Genomic DNA, 24,096 nt, shown 5'->3' with positions numbered 1-24,096 from the left:
TTAAAAGAACCTTTACAGGTCCATCTCTCTGGTCAAACAGACTGATTAAGCAGTTTTTAAAGGGATTATACAGATCTTTCCCGCCAGTGAGGATGTTGCCACCTACCTGGCATCTCAATGTGGTTCTTAACCAGCTCCTGAAGCATCTGTTTGAACCAGTACACAGAGCGGACCTTAAATATGTTTCCTGGAAGACAGCACTCCTCCTGGCGCTCACATCTGCAAGGAGGGTCAGTGAACTACAAGCATTTTCAATCCAAGATCCTTTTCTACAGTTCAAAAACGACAGAGTAATCCTAAGAACCAACCCTAGGTTCATCCCAAAAGTTCCATCGGACTTCCACCTAAATGAACCTGTAGTTCTGCGTTCTTTCTTTCCAAATCCAAGCACAGCAGCTGAGAGATTGCTCCATTCTTTAGATCTCAAACAATGCTTGAAATTTTACATTGACAGAAGGCATTCAGAAAATCTAACCTGCACTTCGTAGTTTATAGCAGACCTAGAAAGGGTCTACCGCTTACCAAGCAGAGCATTTCCCGATGGATTTCGGCAGCCATTGCTTTCTGTCATGACCAAGCTGGATGGCCATTACATTCCAAAGTGAGAGCGCACTCCACTAGAGCTATCTCCACTTCTATGGCACTCCTTGTAGGGGTATCGGTCATTGACATTTGCAGGGCGGCAACGTGGAAGTCGCTGCATACCTTCACTAGGCACTACTGCCTGGATACAGAGCTGATGAAGGATGCAGCAGTGGGACAAGCAGTGTTACGCCATCTATTCCAGTAAGGTGAGCCTTCCTCCATCCCTCCATCCTACTCTGGTATGCACATTTCTTTACTAATGCTATTACTGATGTTGCTTGATGGTTCATAGTCGGATGATATGTATTATCTAATGACTGGTATTTGCTGTTCCATCAGAAATGTGCTTTTGGTATTGCTTGCTACTCTGATTCAGGCATATGAATGTATGAAAGACACCCATAATACTGGATAAGAAATGCGTTACTTACCTGTAACTGCAGTTATCCAGTATTGGTGTCTTTCATAGATTCACATGCAACCCTCCCGCCTTCCCTGGAAGGACTCACCTAATTCTCTCAGTGACACGCCTACTTAGCTTAGTGCGTACGAAAATCTGAGGGACTGAGATTCCTGACAGGAAGGTTCTAGAGGGAGGTGGCAGCTGATTGGCTGTTCTCTACAATTTGGTCCTTTTTACAAAAGAACATGGATATGTTAATAAGGTGAGGCCTCTAGGCCTACTTTTCTACATATATGTCTATAGGACATTACTATTTTATGTACCGGGGACTCCCATCCAGACGACGGGGAATGATTCAGGCATGTGAATCTATGAAAGACACCAATACTGGATAACTGCAGTTACAGGTAAGTAGCGCATTTCTTCAGCACACACATGAAACACAAGCCTCAGGCTATGAGCATCAAGGCCCTCTGGTGAAAGTCCCAGCCACTGAAAAGGAAGCTATACAACAAAACAATGCTATTTCCATACCACATGCAGTTCATCGTGGAGCACAGCCAGCGTGCCATTCTTCTCTTGACACAACCTTGACGAAGTGTTCCAATCCGTTTCCTCTTTGTTCCAGAAATATTTATTCATTGATGGCATCCAGTCAGTACGATAACAATCATTGTCGCTTCTTACAGCAGATGGACCTAAGGTCGCTATACATGGACAGAGAAGGATAACTGTGTTACATTTCAGACACTAGTCAACAGTCCAAGCCAGGAGGCCATGTGAGGCCAAGTGGGCCCCGTGTTTGTACTGCCAAAAGGGGGCTGTCTCTCTAGCTTATGATCAATCGAAATGTGTGAGTGGGAACAGATTATTTAACTTTCATGAAACCTGACTGGGATCAAGGGCCTGATTTTGAGTTGCCCATGCGGGTTACTCTCTTGTAATACGGCAGACAGGATATCCGTCCTCTTTGTAACATGATTGCAACCCAGCTGCCAAACTCCAAACCATGCCCCAAGTCTGGAAAAATCAGTGTTTGAAATTATCTCAATCCCACAAGATCCACCCAATATGACTAAAAATTTAAATGATAATACCCAGATGAACAAATTAGATGGATGCTCATGGTCTTCCCTTTGACCTCACTAGAAGCTTCCACAGCCCATGTTCTCCCACTTCATTTATTTCTTTTTGGCTGTGATGATATTTATGAAACACTGTTGTGCCTCTGGAACGAACTATCCACCATCCTGATGATGATACCTTTCAGCACAATAGTCACAGACTAAGAACCAGAGCTTAATTTGTGCCAGTGGTTCAGTTGCTAGGTACTGGCACCCACGTTTGGGGATTGGGACTTATTTTTAATCATCATACATGGGCCATAAGCAAGAAAGCAAACGTCAGAAAAGGGAGGAAAAATACACATATTGGAAAACAGTGACAACGGGAGAAAGCAAGAATGAAAAAATATCATGCAAAAGTGAGATAAACAGCCTCAAAGCATTTGGTGGTTGAAGAAAGATGAATGAAATAGAATCAAGGCCAGGCAGCCCTGGTATTGAGCAACCCCAACATCAAGCAGTGATAGCGACAAGCGCCTCAGAAAAACTTTGGGCCCCTTCATTTATTTTTTATTTATGTTTTTCTTTACAAATCAGCACTGCTGAGAAACAACTACACATTTCAATTTGACACAATGTATCATATTTCTGGTATTACATGTATACCTTGATCTTTTCACAAAGTGACAGAGTAAGGTCATAAACATAGACACAGGGGAATAAAGAAAGAACAAATGATGGAGACATACCAGAAGCAGAAGGAAGAGTTAAGTTGTAAGTGGTATTACAGCTGAAGAACTGGAAGCAAGGATAGAGAAAATAACCATCAAGACAGATTCGAAGTACAATCCTTAGAGATCAACAAAAGTGCTAAAGAGTATAAATACAACCAGATACAAAGCACGTACTTAGAAAGGAAAGACCTAGAAAAAGGACTACAGCAAAGAAGCAAAAGAAGAAAAGCGTGGCACCTGGAATTTAAAAAGAATGCAGGACATTTCGATTACTAAACACGGAAAGCCTAGTGTGGATAGCTAACAGCAAGATAGGAGCCCAGACAAGAGAGGAAGATAAAAATTGGAACTTTAGTGGCAAAAAAACATGCAATTGCTAAATGTGAAGAACGCATAAACATAAGAAAGACTGAATCCCAAGAAGTAGCTGATAGATAGTTTGAAAAATAAATGTGGGAATTTTGGTTTAAAAGGCAGCTCTGTGTGAAAGGAGTTTGTGGAAGGAGAACAGAATGGGTTGAGACAGTGGCACGGAAGCTGATGGACAGCAGGAAAGAAGAGAGTGTGTTTTTTTTTCTCAGATTGGAACAAAGAGATTAGACAACATCTGAGATTAAAATTCAAGAAGACAGCAATTATGATGTAGGGATTTTTCAAGTGTAGGAAAGGACCCAAAACTCTGCACCATAATGGTAGCAGTAGCAGGGCCTCAAAGAAGGCTGATGGAATGTCTGAGTATAGTATATGGGCACAGAAGATGTGCATGCAAAACCCAGAGCTTTGGGTGCAAACACAAGAGAAAAGGAGAACATAGAAAACCTATTTAAGAGGAGAAGTGTACTGTAAGAAGAGTGCACAGAGTACGAAGGCAAGCGGTCTACTCCAACACTTACACTTGATAATAATCGCTGCAAACGTAATGAGATAGAGGAGGAGGAAAATAGCCACCGCTGCCCACTTCCAAAAACAAGTATTGTTCCGCAGCCCTGAAAAAAACAGGAAGCATGTCACACATATGGTTCCAAGAGAGATCTCTCCATGTCCACAACAGGGGGACATGGCAGAAAGACTTAGAAACCAGTCATCTATTCCATCTCCTCACTTAAGCACAAACAAAATGATTTGAGGTAACATATTTTCAGGATTACACGTATAATAGGCGAATCCTGCATTTTAACAATTCGAAATGGCATAGAGACTGGAAGAGGAATCTATGACAGAACCACACAAGCCTTTACCATGCATGCCTTACAACAAAAGTTTGTTGAAAACTCATGTATGGTAAAGGCATATATGTGCTAAACATTTACCAGGCAGTTCTTCGCATACAGAAGCATACACCCTTACCACCCCAAAACCCAAACACACCTTAAAACCTAAAAACGCACCTTACCATCAAAAAACCCCGACCAACCATAAATCCTAAAATGCCCATACCACACAAAAAATAGCATACCCACCCTAAGCGCTAAATCCTAAAAATACCCTTACCACATCAAAACCCATTCTTTTTTTTTTTTTTTTTTTTTTAAAAACCTTTATTGTACCTTCTTACAATTACACAGCAAGTCGCCTACAACCCCGAGGGGCCGGCCGCTAAAATAGAAGAAATAGCAGTGACAGCCATGCGGAAATGAAGTTCATACGTTAAAGAAGCTACTGTAGTGAATGGGCACATCACTAAACAAATTGAAGGTCATTAGTCAAAATCACATTACAAATTAAATGAGGTTTTCATTTTTTGTTTTTTGAAAAGAACCAAAAGAACAAACAGGGAATCACATTGCGATCATTGAGAAATAATATTGCAGGTTAGCTGTATGGAAGATTCTTAGGACAGTATAAGTTGCCATGTTTTATCCAGGGATCTCATCCGGAACGGGGAAGGACTTCCCCCCCCCCACACCTCTACCCAAATGGTGTCCCTATCTCGTCCTCCACCCTTCACTCCATCCCTCCCTCATCATCCGATTCTAACGGATCATCTTCTGGCAGCGGATCGCAGATTTCGCCACGGTACACATTCCATGGGGACCACACCTTATTCCACTTGCCTGGACACGCACGGCTCAAGTACACCGCCCTTTCAGTTATCATTGTTTTGTCCATATTCATGCACCATTGTGACTTCGTTGGAAGTTCTGCCGCCCCCCAACGCTGAGCAATATCCCGCTTCGCTACAATCATTCCCAACGTTACCCAAAGTCGACTATGTCTGGGCAAATCTGTTGGTTCCCACACGTTTAGGAGACATCGCCTTGTGTCTGGGAGGATCGAGATCTCTAGGGCCTGAGATACAGTACGCAGTACCTGTCGCCAGTAATTTTGTATGTGTGGGCAGTCCCAAAACGTATGGAAAAAGGTGCCCTCTTCCCCACAGCCACGCAGACAAAAAGGGTGTGGTGTTCTGTGGATGCGGTGTAGCAGTGTTCTTGTGTAGTATACCCTATGGAGAACCTTGAGCTGGACAAGTCTCATCCTAGCCGAGATGCCCACCTCTTTCGGTGACGCCAGAGCCTCATTCCACTCGTGTTCATCTAGGGCGCCCACCTCCTGTTCCCACCTTTCCTTCAGGGGAGCCAGCGGATCTGGCGAGTTGTTCAGGAGCTTACGATACGTCAGTGAAGTTGCTCTTTCCACCATAAAGTCAGTCAGGAGGCGATCCTCCAGCGGGGAGGACTCAGGAGGAGTCGACCCAGAGGGGATGGCCGTGAGCAGGGTATGACGAATTTGTACGTATCGGTATGATTCGTGTGGCCCCAGGTCATATATTTCCCTCAGGCGGGTGAACGAGATAACGTCACCCCGTTCCCACATGTCGCCCACCGTGGATATGCCGATGGAATCCCAGAGGGAGAAACCCTTGCTATTTCTCAAGTTGCCCAAGGCGCGTGCATCCCAGAGCGGGGTGAGTTTGGTGATTTTCCCCTTCCAGCCTAACGCAGCTGTCGCCGCGTACCAGGTTTCCACTGTGAGTTTAGTGGGCCCTGAGAGGAGTCTCAGTTTTCTCCGGTCATAGAGTGGGGCGAGTATGTTGTTAATGCCCAGCTGCGCCCTGTCTGCTTGAAATGCCGGATCAGACTGCGGGCGTGTAGCCATTGGTTAATGGGCTTAAGTTGCGCTGCCCAGTAGTACAAGTGCAGATTCGGCAGTGCAATGCCCCCATCATACCAGCCTCTACAGAGTGTCGCCTGAGCTATGCGTGCCGGCCGATTGCCCCACAATAGCCCCGAAACAACCGCTGCTACCTTTCTAAAGTATCCTGCTGCCACCGAAAAGGGCGTATTATCTAGGATATACAGAAAACGGGGCAGCGATTTCATTTTGTACAGTGCTGCTTTCCCCAACATGGTCAGTGGCAGCCCCGCCCAGAAGTTGGCGTCTTGCTTGAGACGCTCCAGCGGTGGCACTAAATTCAGTCTCTTATACTCAAGTGGGTCCCTCGTAACATAGATCCCTAAATATTTAAAGGAGGAACCGGCCAGTCTCAGAGGGCAGTCTGGTCCGAGCGTCGGAATCTGACCTTTCAGTATGTACATCTCTGATTTTCTCCAATTTATGGTGTAACCAGAAACCTTGCCATGCTCGTCGCACAAGTTCAAAAGAGCTGGCACTCCATGCTCGGGATCCGTTAAATACACCAGCATATCGTCCGCATATAGGGACAGGCGGTCTTCCCACCCCTCCCTCCATTGTATCCCCTTGAGCAAGGGAGTTTGTCTTATGCGATTAGCCAGCGGTTCCAGGGTTAGCGCAAAGAGCAAGGGAGACAGAGGGCAGCCTTGCCGGGTGCCCCTCCCAAGCGGAAACGTGCGCGAAATGTGGCCATTTGCTACCACGTGTGCCACAGGCGCCGCGTAGAGTAGCTTAATCCATGATATAAAGTTCGGGCCAAAGCCCATGTGGGACAACACCTCAAAAAGGTAGACCCATTCCACCAGGTCGAAAGCCATCTTCGCGTCCAGGGCCAATATAACTGCACTGTCACTAATCTGGTCTGCCCTCGCCAGCACCCCATGAACCCTACGAAGATTTAGTGCTGTGTTCCTATGAGGCATAAACCCCGATTGATCTGGGTGGATAAGATCAGGCAGATGAGCCAACAGCCGGTTGGCCAGGAGTTTAGCCAAGATTTTGCTTTCTGCATTCAATAGGGAGATGGGGCGGTAAGAGGAGCATTCCTCCTGAGGCTTACCGGGCTTTGGTATTGTACAATCGTGGCCGTTCTCTGGTCCAGTGGGAGCAGCCCCTTCTTACGGCATTCCTCATACATGTTGAGTAAGTAAGGACTAAGGTCCTCAGATCATACTTGATACCATTCCACCGGAATGCCGTTCGGACCAAGGGCCTTTCCAGGCTTGAGGGCCCCTATGGCAAGCTGTATTTCGTCGGTGGTTAATGCCGCATCCAGGTCGGCCATTGCCTCCGGTTGCAGTATCGGGATATCTATTCCGCTCAGTGCACTCTGGGCCATGATCACGGTCACCTCCCTTTCAGGAGTATACACCTGTTCGAAGTGGGCCGCCAGTGCTTCCACTACCTGTTCAGGGTTAGTCTGCATCGCACCATTCCCATCCTTCACCTGTTGAATCCCTCTGGAGCTACCCCCTCTCTTGTCAAGCCAGGCCAACATCTTTCCCGCCTTGTCGCCTACGTCGTACACCCGATTCTGTGTATCAGTAATGTGTCCCTGTACTGTGAGGCGTGCATGATCTGTGTACAGGCGCTGCTGGAGTGCAAGGTTATGCGCCGTGTCCTCTGTAGGGTCAGCGTCGTGTAAGGTTGTGACTGTGCGCAGTTGGAGTTCAAGTGTAGACTGTTCAGCTGCCTGTTCCTTCTTATGAGCCGCGATGGAGCTTATAGCCTGTCCCCTTAGCACTGTTTTGTAGGCCTCCCAGAGGACCCCGGAGGACGCCACAGTTGCCACATTCTCAACAAAGTAATGCTCCGTGGCCCTCTGAAGAGCCTTCTTGATTTTCGGGACTTTAAGGTAAGATGCCTGTATAGGGTATATGCGGTGACGCGACTTTGTCTGGGTGGAAATGGTGAGAGTTATCGGAGAGTGATCTGAAATGCCTCGGGGGTGTATGTCAACAGTGTCGACTCGCTGTATCCCTTCCCCCAACGCCAAAAAATAATCAATGCGGGAAAGACTGTTATGGACTGTGGAGTGGAACGTGTACTGTCTGACCTGAGGATGAACATGACGCCAGATATCTACCAATCCCAGTGCCCCTAGGAACCGCTGAAACCGGGAGGGTCCCCCCGGCGAAGCAGTCACCGGAAACCTATTGAGCTGTAGATCCGCCGTCGCGTTAAAATCCCCACCCAAAATTACATCACTGTCGGGGAGAGATAACAAAAAATCACCAAGGGCTGGAAGCATTACTGAATGGAGGGACGGCGGAACATATACAGAAACCACTGTCAAGGGACGACCGTCCCACTGCCCCACCACCGCCGCAAAGCATCCCTGACTATCGGTTTTCATGCTCAGTGGGATAAAGTGTGAGGATTTTTTGATCAGGACACCCGTACCCCGAGAACCCGATGAAAATTCCGAATGCACAATCATCCTGTATCCCCTCCTATCTAAGGCCTTAGTGGCCCCTCCCACCAAGTGAGTTTCCTGCAAGAGTGCTAGCTGGGGCTTATGCCGCTTCAACTCGGTTAGTACTAGGCCACGTTTCACCTTGTCCCCTAGGCCCCTTACGTTCCAGGAAAGTATTCTAAGGGCGGAGCCATCGGACCGCGCCCCATCCTGCCCCGCGGCATTGAGTTGTTCATCCGCCATTTTCAATCACGCTGCCACACACGAATCGTCCCGAAAGAATCAATCGTACCTGCAAAAACACCATTTTAGTAGCAACACACATTTCAGTTCTTGACCGACTTAGTGAATTTCCAATGAAAAAGAAACAAACCCCCCCCATCCCTTCCCACCCTGCCTCCCTGCTTAACGGACCTAGAACTGCCTGCCACCCCAACTTAGCAGAGCGCTTAACCCATCCCACAAACAGAGTACTTGCACGTCGGGGGAGAGTGTCCCCCAAAGCAGGCGGCTCCCTTGCTGCCCTCGGGATGCCCAGGCCGGCGCCCACTAACGACATATATGAGTAACCAAAGTGGGAAGAAGTCCAAGTCCAAACATTTCACGGCCTGCTGACCTTATTTGCCCCCGGCAGCCCCGGACAGGTCCTGCGTCGGCGATGCACTCGCACTCCTTCCAGCTGAAGTCTGTGAGCCTGGCCGGCTGTCGTTTTGGTGTCTGTTGCGCTGTCGGCCAGACGTGCGATCCACTGTGCGCCATCCCTCCAGCCAGTCTCTTGCTGCCTCGGGGGAGTCAAAAAACCGAACCTTCTTGTCGGCCACCACCCTTAGACGGGCCGGGTATAGCATAGAGTACGGCAATTCCTGTTCGCGTAGTGTCTTCTTTACTTCCAGAAAAGTTCTCCTCCGTCTCGTAACCTCCGCTGTGTAGTCCGGAAAAAAGGATATTCCCGAGTTTTGGATCTGGATGGCTGGTGCCACTCTGGCCGCCTGTAGGATCATGTCACGATCTCTGAAGTTAAAAAGTCTCGCTAGGATCGGACGCGGGAGGGCCCCTGGCTTAGGTGTTCCTCCGGGTACCCTATGAGCTCGTTCAACCGTGAAGAAGTTAGAGAGCCCCTTGGGGGCCAGCTGATTTTTTATCAAATCCTCCACATACAAGTCCATGGCCCCTTTGGTTTCAGATTCCGGGACCCCCAAAATGCGGACGTTGTTCCGCCGGGAGCGTCCTTCATGATCGTCCAGTTTGTCTTTGAGCAGTTTATTATCGGCCTGTAGCTTCTCCATTGCGACCTGTAGATCTGAGACATCCTCCACCAACAATTTAGCTACCACCTCCACCTGCTTCACTCTTTCACTCATCTTCTGGAGGTCCGCTCGTATCAGGGTCACCTTGGTAGCAGTCGCGCCCACCGTTGCTTGTACCTGCGCCAGGGCGTGCAAGACATCGTCCAGGGTAGCCTTCTTCGCCCCTTCACCTACCGTGCCTTTGCCCACAGATTTGCGCTGCTCCGGTTGGGGGAGTGTCTGTTTATCGTAGGCGAATTTATCGAGCTTAGCCTGAGTGGTGGTTTGTCGGGGTCCCTTCCCCGCCATTGTGTCATGCCGTCGGAGCACTCCCGATGGATGGGTAGTCAGGCCGCCCTTGTTCAGCGGTGCCTAGTCTTCTTGGCAGGCAGACACGCCAGTTGTAGTTTGCGAGTCACCAATGGCGTCTAGTCCCGTCGGCAGTGAGTCCGTACCAGCACTGGCAGACGAGATGCAAGATGGCGGCGACTACGCAGTTACTTTCGAACTTCAGCTACAATTATCGCCGCTGTTGTTCACTGTATTGCCTTGACGTCGGAGAGATAAAGCCAGCATTTGAGTGACCGAGAGTGATCCGCCAGTTTCAAGCTCCGCTGGTGTTGGTCTGTGGCCGCTGCGGGCACTTCCGCTTGGCCGCGCCGGCGATGGTCCACTTCCGCCCGGATAGAACTCAACTCAGCCACCGCGGCTGCACTCGTGCCGCCAGGCCGCACTCTGAGGTCAATTGAGGTAGCTCCTTCCTCCCGTTCCCGGGGCGTAAACGCACCCAAACTTCTCCTGCAGCTGTTGTTCGGTCACCAGACCCGGGACACCCCTTCTGGGTTCGTTGTTGAGCGGATAGGCATGCGGATTGATGCGGGAAGCCGCCGCGCTACGGGAGCCTCTCTAGTTTGCTGCCGCCATCATCCGCTGCTAGCCACGCCCCCCTCAAAACCCATTCTTACCCTAAATCCTAAAAAAACCCTTACAGCCAAAAACCCATATCCACCCTAAAGACTAAAAATACCCTTGCAACCAAAAAACCCATATCCACCTTAAAGACCCCTCAGCACCCAAAACCCAAAACCCACCCTAAACCCTAAAAATTACCTTACCACCCAAAAACCTAAACCCACCCTAAAAATTCACATAGCACCCAAAATACCATACCCACCCTAAACCCTAAAAATACATTTAATGCCCAAAAACCCAAACACACCCTAAGAAATCCCTAAATCCCAAAACCCATACCCACCCTAAACAGTCCACATTCCCTTACCACCCAAAAACCCAAACCCACCCTAAACACTAAAAATTCCCGTACCACCTAGAAACCCAAACACGGCCTAAACCCTAAAATTTCCCTTACCACCTAAAAACCCAAACCCGCCTTAAACCCTAAAAATTCCTACAACCCATATACTCTTACCCAGCCTAAACCCTAATAAAAGCATTTCCCTAAAATATAAAAGGAAAATGCTACTTACCAGTATGCATCTGTTCTTAGCATGTAGAGCTGCAGAGTTACACACTGTGCATAGATGGCCACCTAGTGTTGGGCCCGGATGTTTGCAGTTTGTTTTGTCATGGGCATCGGCTCCCTCCCCAGATTGTTTTTCGCCATTAGGGAAGTGATGGAGCTGTAAAAGAGGTAGTGATGTCCATGTGATTTGTATCTAATTAAGATAATACTGGAACAGATAAAGGTAGCCTGGGAGGCGGGTGGGCGTGTGCAACTCTGCAGCTCTACATGCCAAGAACAGATGCATACTGGTAAGTAGCATTTTCCGTTTGAGGCATATGAGCTGCAGATTACAGTCTGTGCATAGATTATATAGCAGTACCCACACCTAGCGGCGACCACCATTATCTGTTGCAGTTGTTTGAAATAGAGTATTAGTACAGCCTGGCCCACAGTGGCTTGGTGTTTAGTTTGCACATCTACACAGTAATGTTTTGGGAATGTGTACGGTTTAGATCATGTAGCTGCTCTGCATATATCATCTAGGGGAATGTTCCCTAAGAATGCCATTGAAGCCCCTATTTTCCTTGTAGAATGGGCTTTTGGAGGAATTGTTAATGTACGTTTGGCTTTGTGATAACATATTTGTATGCATTTAACAATCCATCTGGTGATCCCTGATTTTGATATGGGGTTGCCTTTATGTGGCGGGGAAAAAGACGCAAAAAGTTGTTTTGTTTTACGAAAAGGTTGTGTCCTTTCGATATAGTACAGCAGTGCTCTTTTGACGTCTAAGGTATGTAGAGCTCTTTCTGCGACTGTTTGAGGCTGCGAGAAAAATACGGGCAGCTCAACTGATTGATTTAGATGGAATGGTGAAATGACTATAGGAAGGAATATAGGATTAGTACGAAGAACCACTTTGTTATGATGCATTTGCAAAAAAGGTTCTTGAATGGTAAATGCTTGTAGTTCACTAACCCTTCTAAGAGAAGTAATTGCTTCCAAGAAAGCTACTTTCCAGGTTAGGAATTGCAATTCACATTTATGTAAAGGTACAAAGGGAGGACCCATTAACCTAGTAAGAACAATGTTCAGGTTCCACACTGGTGCTGGTGGCGTTCTGGTAGGAATTATTCTTTTGAATCCTTCCATGAAAGCTTTAATAGCTGGTACTCTAAAAATAGATGTTGTATATTTTGTAAGTATGCTGCAATAGCAGCAAGGTGTAGTCTTGATAGACGTATAGGCTAGATTACACTTTTGAAGGTGTAATAGATATCCTATGATGTGTTAAATAGACATGTCTAAGGGATTTATTTGGTTGTTTTGGCAGTATATGACAAAGCGTTTCCACTTAGCAGCATAACATAACTTAGCAGCATAACATGCTCTAGTAGTGGGACGTCTAGCTTCTTTAAGGATGGAGGAAGGTTGAGGTAACCAAACTCTATGACCTCAGGAGCCAGATCGCTAGGTTGAGTAGAGCTGGGTCTGGGTGTCTGATCTCTCCATGGTTCTGTGTTAATAGGCGTGGAGATAGGTTTAGTTTTTGGTTGTTGTACTACAGACATTTGCAACAGTGTGGTGTACCACGGTTGTCTGGCCCAAGTTGGAGCGACTAGAATGAGCGTCAGGGATTGCTGTTGTAGTGAAGCTAAGACTCCTGAGGCGGAAGCCGGGAGAGGTCGCATATTTGTTATTTGCACTACTTTTAAAAACTTACTTTTTAATCTTGTGATAACTTGTAAAAGCACCGCGCACTTCAGGGCACGGTAGAGCGGACCTAGCGCTCACGTGACCCCTAGCACCGGCTGCCTTCGCCGCTGGACACGCCCACCTTGAGGCCACGCCCACTTCCCACCCTTAAAAGCGCTGACACGCTAGCGCTTGGCTGAAGCTAAGACTCTTGAGGCGGAAGCCGGGAGAGGTCGCATATTTGTTATTTGCACTACTTTTAAAAACTTACTTTTTAATCTTGTGATAACTTGTAAAAGCACCGCGCACTTCAGGGCACGGTAGAGCGGACCTAGCGCTCACGTGACCCCTAGCACCGGCTGCCTTCGCAGCTGGACACGCCCACCTTGAGGCCACGGCCACTTCCCGCCCTTTAAAAGCGCTGACACGCTAGCGCTTGGCTGAAGCTAAGACTCCTGACGCGGAAGCTGGGAGAGGTCGCATATTTGTTATTTGCACTACTTTTAAAAACTTACTTTTTAATCTTGTGATAACTTGTAAAAGCACCGCGCACTTCAGGGCATGGTAGAGCGGACCTAGCGCTCACGTGACCCCTAGCACCGGCTGCCTTCGCCGCTGGACACGCCCACCTTGAAGCCACGCCCACTTCCCGCCCTTAAAAGCGCTGACACGCTAGCGCTTGGCTGAAGCTAAGACTCCTGAGGCGGAAGCCGGGAGAGGTCGCATATTTGTTATTTGCACTACTTTTAAAAACTTTCTTTTTAATCGTGTGATAACTTGTAAAAGCACCGCGCACTTCAGGGCACGGTAGAGCGGACCTAGCGCTCACGTGACCCCTAGCACCGGCTGCCTTCGCCGCTGGACACGCCCACCTTGAGGCCACGCCCACTTCCCACCCTTAAAAGCGCTGACACGCTAGCGCTTGGCTGAAGCTAAGACTCCTGAGGCGGAAGCCGGGAGAGGTCGCATATTTGTTATTTGCACTACTTTTAAAAACTTACTTTTTAATCTTGTGATAACTTGTAAAAGCACCGCGCACTTCAGGGCACGGTAGAGCTGACCTAGCGCTCACGTGACCCCTAGCACCGGCTGCCTTCGCCGCTGGACACGCCCACCTTGAGGCCACGCCCACTTCCCGCCCTTTAAAAGCGCTGACACGCTAGCGCTTGGCTGAAGCTAAGACTCCTGAGGCGGAAGCCGGGAGAGGTCGCATATTTGTTATTTGCACTACTTTTAAAAACTTACTTTTTAATCTTGTGATAACTTGTAAAAGCACCGCGCACTTCAGGGCACGGTAGAGCGGACCTAGCGCTCACGTGACCCCTAGCATCGGCTGCCTTCGCCGCTGGACACGCCCACCTTGAGGCCACGCCCACTTCCCGCCCTTAAAAGCGCTGACACGCTAGCGCTTGGCTGAAGCTAAGACTCCTGAGGCGGAAGCCGGGAGAGGTCGCATATTTGTTATTTGCACTACTTTTAAAAACTTACTTTTTAATCTTGTGATAACTTGTAAAAGCACCGCGCACTTCAGGGCACGGTAGAACGGACCTAGCGCTCACGTGACCCCTAGCACCGGCTGCCTTCGCCGCTGGACACGCCCACCTTGAGGCCACGCCCACTTCCCGCCCTACGGCCCTATAAAACATGTGTAACTTTAGAACGCGCAGCGGGCGAGCGCAGCGGGCGCGCCGTTTGCGCGCCGAAGGCGCGCCTAAGGCAAGCCTGTCTGCGCCCGTCCGCGACCAACCGGGACCCGGGGCCACAAACCTTGGCTCTCACTCCACCCAGAGCAGGACCTACAGCTCGGCGGCCTTATACAGCATAGGTAGGACTGCCACTCTCCAGTGCTCCCACATCTTTGCTCCGTTAGAGCTACCCGCCCGATGTTCGGGGTGCAAACACTCCTTCCGCAAATCCCCGTCGGCCGCAGCACAAACGTACCGTATGTACGCGCTAAACTGCCGCTCCTTACCTAAACATAGCACACAGATTGCCATGCTGCTCGAGGAGCATAAGCCAGACGCGGTTTTCCTGACGGAAACGTGGCTTACTGCTCACTCTGAGCCAGACGTAGTTCAAGCCTTACCCGTAGGCTATCATATCCTTAGAGTGGATAGACCGGTAGGGAGAGGCGGAGGTCTGGCGATCATTCTGAAGAACCAGTACCGATGCCGTACCACAGCAGAAACTATCCCTGAATGCGAGAGCGTAGCATTCTGCATAGAGTTCAACGCTAACAACACTTTCTCTGGCACCTTGATCTACCGCCCCCCTGAGCCTGTAAAAGTGTTCCACAGGTCTCTTCCAGAAATCATAGCGGAAAGAATTCTTTCTTCCGCTAATCACACGATCCTAGGGGACCTTAATCTCCATTTTAACTCCCCCTCAGATCACATTGCTCAGGAATTATTAGATGATCTGGAAGCTCTCCAACTGTCCCAACTGGTTGCATCCCCAACCCATGAAAAGGGCAATCTACTTGACCCCATATTTAGCAACTGCCTGGATCTAACTGTTGATCAACCCACCCCCCTCCCATGGTCGGACCATTTTCTGGTCCCGTTTACCTGGGTCAAACACAAAACCCCGCAGCTACCTCCCCAAGTCACCTCCATGAGGAACTGGTCTAAACTCCCATTGGAGTCCTGGCTGCATAACCTAGACTCCACTCGCCCTTCACTCTGCCCAGACCCCAATGTGGCTAACACCTACTACGAAAATTGGATCACCCATTCGCTAGACTCGATCCTCCCGCTTCATAAATCCTCCTCGAAGAGACTACAGAAATCTGCCCCTTGGTTCTCTGACTCTCTAAGACAACTAAAACGCCTCTGCAGGCAACGAGAGAGAGCCTGGCGTTTAGACTTCCTCCCAGATAAAAAGGCTTCCTACAAAGAGGCGATCAAAGCCTACAAAGAAGGGATCAGAATGGCCCAGGCAACCTACTATTCTGAGAAAATACTAGAAGCAAAATCTAAACCCAAAGAAATTTTCCAGATTATAAAGCACTGTTCCATTGCCAATACGGCACCCCCACCCAACAAAACCCAGGATCAATGCAACGAGCTTGCGGATTTTTTCCACAACAAAGTTACAAAAATGTACTCCACCTTCCCTACTTCAGCCACAACCCCGGATGTGATTAACCCACTCCCCCCTAAATCACCTCTTCACCCAGACCAGCCTTCCCTTGAGCACTTCCCTCCTCTGGACCTTGATACTTTAAGCAAGGTGGCACGACAAGTCAAGTCTGGCTCCCCCTGTGATCCCGCTCCTCCAGAAGTCCTGATGCAGGCAAGCAAAGCCACCCTGCCTGTAATCCTGGATCTTCTAAACACTTCCATATCCGCTTGCTCAGTCCCCACAGCTTGGAAGCAGGCCATGGTACGGGCGTTGTTAAAGAAACCCAGCCTAGACCCAGACGACCATTCCAGCTACCGCCCCATCTCACTTCTCCCTTGGGCTAGCAAGGTGTTAGAGAAGTACATAAACGCGCAGCTGGTCCAGTTCCTGGAGGACCACTCTCTATTACATACATCCCAGACAGGCTTCAGACCAAAGCATGGCACTGAAACCGCCTTGTTAGCTGTCAACGAAGAAACTAGAAGGATACTGGACCAGGGAGGATCAGTGGCAGTGATCCTCCTTGATCTAAGTGCCGCCTTCGATACGGTCAGCTATACCACCTTGCTGGACCGTCTCTATAACATCGGAGTTTCAGGTGACGCTTTAAGGTGGTTTGACTCCTTTCTGTCTGGGAGGCCGTTTCAGATCTTCGACGGAGAGACGGTGTCCTCGAGCAAACCCCTGAGCTGCGGAGTACCACAGGGCTCCTCCCTGAGCCCTGTATTGTTCAACGTGTACATGAGGCCGCTGGCGGGTGTTGTCGAACCATATGGCATTAAAATCGTGTCATATGCCGACGACACCCAGCTTGTGGTCTCGTTAGCCACGAAGAACAACAGGCATTCCTCAGCCGACCTCCTAAAATGCCTAGTGGATGTTAAGGGATGGATGACCAACTCCTCCCTAAAACTAAACGGAGAAAAGACGGAGCTCATGCTCCTAGGCCCTACCTCCCCCGTGTCCCTCACCTCCCTGTGGCCCAGTGCTCTAGGCCCCCCTCCCACCCCTAAGGACAGTGTCAAAAGCCTGGCAGTGTGGCTGGACAACAAACTCTCCTTCTCCACCCAGGCCAAAAAACTGTCCGCCACTTGTTTTGGCCTACTGAGAATCTTGAGGAAGGTTCTCCCGCTACTTCCCCTAGAGGCAAAAAAGGTGGCGGTACAAGGTCTCATCCAGTCGCGCCTGGACTCGAACAATGCCCTATACGTGGGAGCACCTGAGATGGCCGTCCGAAAATTGCAGGTCGTTCAAAACTGTGCAGCACGCACCTTGCTGAAAATCTTGCGCACTCATTCAGCCAGACCTGCTCTAAAAAGTCTCCACTGGCTGCCAGTGAGGCAGAGAGTGACCTTTAAAGCACTGTGCTTGGCGCACCGCGCCTTCTGGAAAACGGCCCCAGCCATCAACACCGACCTTATCATCCCTTACCACCCTAACAGGCACCTTCGGTCGACGGAGGCGTTCCTCGCTGTTGTTCCCAGAGTGAAGCGAGCCAGGTCTGGGGGTAGGCTGTTCTCTTTGAACACCGCCAAGCTCTGGAATGCTCTCCCCATCTCACTCCGGTCCAACCCAGACCTCCTCTCATTCCGTAAAAACCTAAAGACACTGCTGTTTGCCAAATCCGATACCCCCTAGCTCCCCTCCAGTCACTTCCTGCTTCTACTCAGCGCTTGGACGCCTACGGGCAGCAACCGCGCTTAACAAGTACTTTTACAATTACAATTACAATTACAAGTTTGCGTACCACTAACGGAAGTAGTGGGAGAGGAGGAAAGGCGTAAGCAAATAGTTTTGACTAGTTCATCCATATAGCATTGCCTTTGGACAATGGGTGTGGGTATCTGGCGGTAAAGCTTGGGCATTTAGCATTTTCGTGGGTGGCAAAGAGGTCTATCTGAGGTTGTCCCCACATTTGGAAGAACGGATGAAGAACTTGCGGATGACGTTCCCACTCATGGATCTGCTGTGTTTGTCGACTTAGCAGATCTGCGATAGTGTTTTGTACTCCTGGGATGTGTTGGGCTGAGAGGAAGATCTTTAGCGGTATACCCCATCTCCAAATCTGCTGGGCAAACTGAGAGAGCTGCAGACAGCGTGTCCCCCCTTGTTTGTTTATGTAGTACATAGCTGTCATGTTGTCTCTGCGGACTAAGACAGCTTTGCCTGACACTTGAGTTTGAAATGCTTTCAGATCTAGAAACACAGCTAACAACTCTAAGTGGTTGATGTGAAGTAGCTTTTTTTGTGGTGTCCATTTGCCTTGCATGGTGTGATGCAGTAGATGGGCTCCCCAGCCGGAGAGCGATGCGTCATGACTATTTGAGGAACTGGCTCTAGAAACGGTCGCCCTTTGGAAAGGTTTTTTGTGTTCCACCATTGCAGAGAACGATGAGTCCGACCGTCTACCAACACTAGGTCTGTTAATTGACCTTGAGCCTGGTTCCATTGGCGTGCTAGGCACTCTTGAAGTGTACACATTTGCAGTCTTGCGTGAGGTACTACAAATATGCAAGATGCCATCATCCCTATGAGTTGCATGAACACTCGAGCTGGTAGCGAGTGTTGCGGTTTGAATTTTGTTAGTAGGGTTTGTACACTTGTTATCCTGGCGAGGGATAAGCTAGTGTTGGTTGGGTGTTTATTGTAGCGCTGAGATACTGTTGTATGTGCGAGGGTTGCAGATGCGATTTGACGTGATTTACTGTGAATCCCAAGTCATGAAGCAGTTGAATAGTAGAGTGAGAGTGTTGCACACACTGGCTGTATGAGCTGGCTTTTCTGAGCCAGTCGTCCAGAAATGGGAAGACATGAATATGTTGTCTTCTTAAGTGTGCTGCTACTACTGCTAGGCATTTGGAAAACACCCTTGGCAGTGTTGTGACTCCGAATGGGAGTACTTTGAACTGGTAGTGTTGTCCGTCTAGCACAAATCTGAGATATTTTTTTTGCGCTGTGTGGATGGAAATATGGAAGTAGGCGCCCACTTCAAGAAACCCCCCCAAACTTTCAGGGGACGCTCAGAAACAAAATGTGCCATTTTCCTGAAAATTTCAACCAATTCCGTCCATCAACGCCAAAGTTAATCAACATAGAATTTTCAGAAATCCCTATTCAAAAAAATCCTAACTATATATACCTACTGGCGACCGCCAGTAGGTAATATATATATATATATATATATATATATATATATATATATATATATATATATATATATATATATATATATATGTAAAAAAATTAAAACACTTAATACTTACATGTATGTACATTTAAAACTTTAACAAAGAATATGACTTTACCATTCATGCCTTTACAACGAAATTCGTTTTAAAGATATGCATGATAAAGGCATATTCCTTGTAAAATTCTGCGTTGTAAAAAACTTGAGTGGTATTGTCGCCTGTGTGGTTCAGCCCGCATGGTAAAGGCATGTGGGGTTCAGGCTTTGGTGTAGAAGCTAGTTATTGTCGGAGGATGAGTTGTATTTGTGACAGTCACAGCTCGCCCCTAGCTTGGCCAGTGTAAAACAGAACATACACCTGAACATAGATCCCTTCAGTTACTCATTGACGGACAGGGCCAAGAGTTGTATTTAGGCAACAGTTCCTAGGTCCACTTTTTGGGGCTACTGGAAATCCCTGCTTCAGAAATACACAACTAGGTGGTGGCCCTTCTTAGAAACATGCTGTTTGCACCCATTTGTGCAGACACCTCTAGAAACAGCCCAAGATTCACAAGGAGCCCTCTTCCAAGGGTCCCTCTATTCGAGGGATCCTTGGAAGAGGATGCCTCCTCCAGCAACTAATCCCGAGGGACCCTTGGAAAAGGATGCCTCCCCCTGCAACTAATCCAGAGAGACCCTTGGAAAAGGATGCCTCCCCCTGCAACTAATCCAGAGAGACCCTTGGAAAAGGATGCCTCCCCCTGCAACTAACCCAGAGGGACCCTTGGAAGAGGATACCGCCGCCTGCAACTAACCCCGAGGGACCCTTGGAAGAGGATGCCTCCGACTGCAACTAATCCAGAGGGACCCTTGGAAGAGGATGCCTCCGCCTGCAACTAACCCCGAGGGACCCTTGAAAGAGAATGCCTCCACGTGCAACTAACCCAGAGGGACCCTTGGAAGAGGATACCTCGCCTGCAACTAACCCAGGGGGACCATTGGAAGACGATGCCTCTGCCTGCAACTAATCCCGAGGGACTCTTGGAAGACAATGCCTCCGCCTGCAACTAACCCAGAGGGACCCTTGGAAGAGGATACCTCGCCTGCAACTAACCCCGAGGGACCCTTGGAAGAGGATGCCTCCCCCAGCAACTAACGCCGAGGGACCCTTGGAAGAGGATGCCTCCGCCTGCAACTAACCCCGAGGGACCCTTGGAAGAGGATGTCTCCGCCTGCAACTAACCCAGAGGGACCCATGGAAGAGGATGCCTCCACCTGCAACTAACCCCGAGGGACCCTTATAAGAGGATGCCTCCGCCTGCAACTAACCCCGAGGGACCCTTGGAAGAGGATGCCTCCGCCTGCAACTAATCCAGAGGGACTCTTGGAAGAGGATGCCTCCGCCTGAAACTAACCCCGAGGGACCCTTGGAAGAGGATACCTCCACCTGCAACTAACCCCGAGGGACCCTTGGAAGAGGATGCCTTGAATGCAACTTACCCCAAGGGACCCTTGGATGAGGATGCCTCCGCCTGCAACTAACCCCGAGGGCATCCTGCAACTAACCCAGAGGGACCCTTGGAAGAGGATGCCTCCGCCTGCAAATAATCCGGAGGGACCCTTGGAAGAGGATGCCTCTGCCTGCAACTAACCCTGAGGGACCCTTGGAAGACGATGCCTCCCCCAACAACTAACCCCGAGGAACCCTTGGAAGAGGATGCCTCCACCTGCAACTAACCCAGAGGGACCCTTGGAAGAGGATGCCTCCACCTGCAACTAATCCAGAGGGACCCTTGGAAAAGTATGCCTCCCCAAGCAACTAACCCCGAGGGACCCTTGGAAGAGGATTCCTCCGCCTGCAACTAACCCAGAGGGACCCTTGGAAGAGATGCCTCCCCCAGCAACTAACCCCGAGGAACCCTTGGAAGAGGATGCCTCCACCTGCAACTAACCCAGAGGGACCCTTGGAAGACGATGCCTCCGCCTGCAACTAACCCTGAGGGACCCTTGGAAGAGTATGCCTCCGCCTGCAACTAACCCCGAGGGACCCTTGGAAGAGGATGCATCCACCTGCAACTAATCCCGAGGGACCCTTGGAAGAGGATGCCTCCGCCTGCAACTAACCCAGGGGGACCATTGGAAGACGATGCCTCTGCCTGCAACTAATCCCGAGGGACTCTTGGAAGACAATGCCTCCGCCTGCAACTAACCCAGAGGGACCCTTGGAAGAGGATACCTCGCCTGCAACTAACCCCGAGGGACCCTTGGAAGAGGATGCCTCCCCCAGCAACTAACCCCGAGGGACCCTTGGAAGAGGATGCCTCCGCCTGCAACTAACCCCGAGGGACCCTTGGAAGAGGATGTCTCCGCCTGCAACTAACCCAGAGGGACCCATGGAAGAGGATGCCTCCACCTGCAACTAACCCCGAGGGACCCTTATAAGAGGATGCCTCCGCCTGCAACTAACCCCGAGGGACCCTTGGAAGAGGATGCCTCCGCCTGCAACTAATCCAGAGGGACTCTTGGAAGAGGATGCCTCCGCCTGCAACTAACCCCGAGGGACCCTTGGAAGAGGATACCTCCACCTGCAACTAACCCCGAGGGACCCTTGGAAGAGGATGCCTTGCATGCAACTTACCCCAAGGGACCCTTGGATGAGGATGCCTCCGCCTGCAACTAACCCAGAGGGACCCTTGGAAGAGGATGCCTCCGCCTGCAAATAATCCGGAGGGACCCTTGGAAGAGGATGCCTCTGCCTGCAACTAACCCTGAGGGACCCTTGGAAGACGATGCCTCCCCCAACAACTAACCCCGAGGAACCCTTGGAAGAGGATGCCTCCACCTGCAACTAACCCAGAGGGACCCTTGGAAGAGGATGCCTCCACCTGCAACTAATCCAGAGGGACCCTTGGAAAAGTATGCCTCCCCAAGCAACTAACCCCGAGGGACCCTTGGAAGAGGATTCCTCCGCCTGCAACTAACCCCGAGGGACCCTTGGAAGAGATGCCTCCCCCAGCAACTAACCCAGAGGAACCCTTGGAAGAGGATGCCTCCACCTGCAACTAACCCAGAGGGACCCTTGGAAGACGATGCCTCCGCCTGCAACTAACCCTGAGAGACCCTTGGAAGAGTATGCCTCCGCCTGCAACTAACCCCGAGGGACCCTTGGAAGAGGATGCATCCACCTGCAACTAATCCCGAGGGACCCTTGGAAGAGGATGCCTCCGCCTGCAACTAATCCCGAGGGACCCTTGGAAGAGGATGCCTCCGTCTGCAACTAATCCCTACCCCTAAGGGGCAAGACATTTCATTGAGTAAAGCATCTACTGATCTTCATGAGCATGAATCCACACAAGGTAAATTATCTTTACATTCATCAGAGTTCAGTAAACTGAGTACTGTTAAATTGCAGTAATATTAACCCCTGTTGTTTACCGAGCTAACAAACAGAAGTGTGATATGAAGTGCTATATAAAAACAAGCTATGATTATTGCTTTATAAATGCCAGTTTTCAGAGAGTTTTCTTTTACTAAGCGTTAATGATGTGAACTAACATAAACGAGACTGATAGGGGGGTGGGAGTGGTGAAGAATGAGGGAACACAACAACTAAGGGGATATGAATCACCAGAAAGGCAAACTCTCCATACTTGTTTGGCCGTGCTTTGTGAATTAATTGCTTCACGTGTCCTGAGGCAGTCAGGGTTTACTGGGCTCGGTTTGTGGATTTGTGTGAATCAGAGCTGTTTACAACTGAGGTCCCTCGGCTTAAGCCTAACATTGGACCCAAAACGAATCAACAAGTACACACATTCAGCACTTGATTCACAGGGTAGCAAAGTCTAGCAGTCCAAGGCAGGGAGGTGGTGTGGTAACGGGAAACAACCTTTACAATTCAGTCATTACATTGCACTACATTTACAACGCAGTCATTACATCGCAACATCCTTTACAACCATGTCACTACAATGCAGCCATTACATTGCATGTCACTACAACGTATGACACTACAACGCATGTCACTACAACGCAGGCATTACATCGCATGTCATCACAACGCATACCATTACAACACAAAGTAGCCATACTCTAGCCAACACTTTCCCTACTGTTGTTATTGTTATTGTTAACTTCGGTTTATATAGCGCCAAATCACCTGCAGGTCTCTAGGCGCTCAAGACCGATGACAAAAGCAATGATTCAAAACGTGAAGGAGGCATAAAAGAGGCCTACAGTGCAGCTATTTAAAGAGGGCCAAACGCCTCCCTAAATAGGACTGTTTTTAACAGCTTCCTAAAACGCAGGAGATTTACTTCTCTCCGACGCGGTTCTGGTAGTTTATTCCATATCTGTGGAACCAAAACCGAAAAGGATCTTCCACCCTTAGTTGCTAGCTTATATCGAGGGCAGACCAACAGCTGGGTATCAGAGGACCTAAGTATTCATTTAGGGTTATAGACCTCCAAACTTTCCTTAATGTAGGCGGGGGCTTGCCCACAGATTGCCTTGTGGGCTGTGCATAAGCTCTTGAACTCCTCCCTTTGCTCAATAGGGAGCCAATGTAGCTTAAGCAATAAAGGAGAGACATGGGTTCTTCTAGGTAGCCTGAAGATTAATCACGCAGCATCATTCAGGACAACCTGCAATCTATTGGTCAAAGTTTTGGGCAGACCTAAATAGAGAGCGTTCCCATAATCCAACCTCGAAATGATTGTAGCAAAGACAACCATAAGGAGCATGGACAAAGAGAGGAGGGGAGCTAACTTACGCAGCTGTCTAATCAAACCAGTACACGTCCCTACGACGGAGGAGATCTGACTGGCCATTGACAATTTATGGTCAATCTTAATGCCAAGGCTTTTTACTTTGTCACACGGTGTCGGGGTGGGACCTAGTTCCTGGGACCAATACAGGTTACTCCAGGGTGAAGCAACGGTTGAAACCACCAAAACCTCAGTTTTTTCCAGGTTTATTTTCAACAGGTTTGCAGTCATCCAGCCAGCCGTAAATCTAAGGATGTT

General features: G+C 49.2%; 1 protein-coding gene across 5 annotated transcripts in view; it reads right to left on the bottom strand.

Annotated features, from left to right (window-relative positions):
* The window catches only part of LOC147700662 (uncharacterized), a 334,569-nt gene that overhangs the window by 46,910 nt on the left and 263,563 nt on the right, over positions 1 to 24,096 (bottom strand). For all 5 annotated transcript variants that reach the window (XM_086929722.1, XM_086929724.1, XM_086929725.1 and 2 more), the window contains 2 exons: positions 3,680 to 3,772; positions 1,523 to 1,695 (listed from right to left, as the gene is read on the bottom strand). In XM_086929722.1, coding sequence (XP_086785848.1) covers positions 1,523 to 1,695; positions 3,680 to 3,772 — 266 coding nt within the window. The remainder of the gene's footprint in view (positions 1 to 1,522; positions 1,696 to 3,679; positions 3,773 to 24,096) is intronic.

Source organism: Lissotriton vulgaris, chromosome 7 (genome assembly GCF_964263255.1).
Source record: "Lissotriton vulgaris chromosome 7, aLisVul1.2, whole genome shotgun sequence".
In the NCBI taxonomy this organism is placed as follows: Eukaryota; Metazoa; Chordata; class Amphibia; order Caudata; family Salamandridae; genus Lissotriton; species Lissotriton vulgaris.
This window is presented reverse-complemented; position numbering and strand designations above follow the sequence as displayed.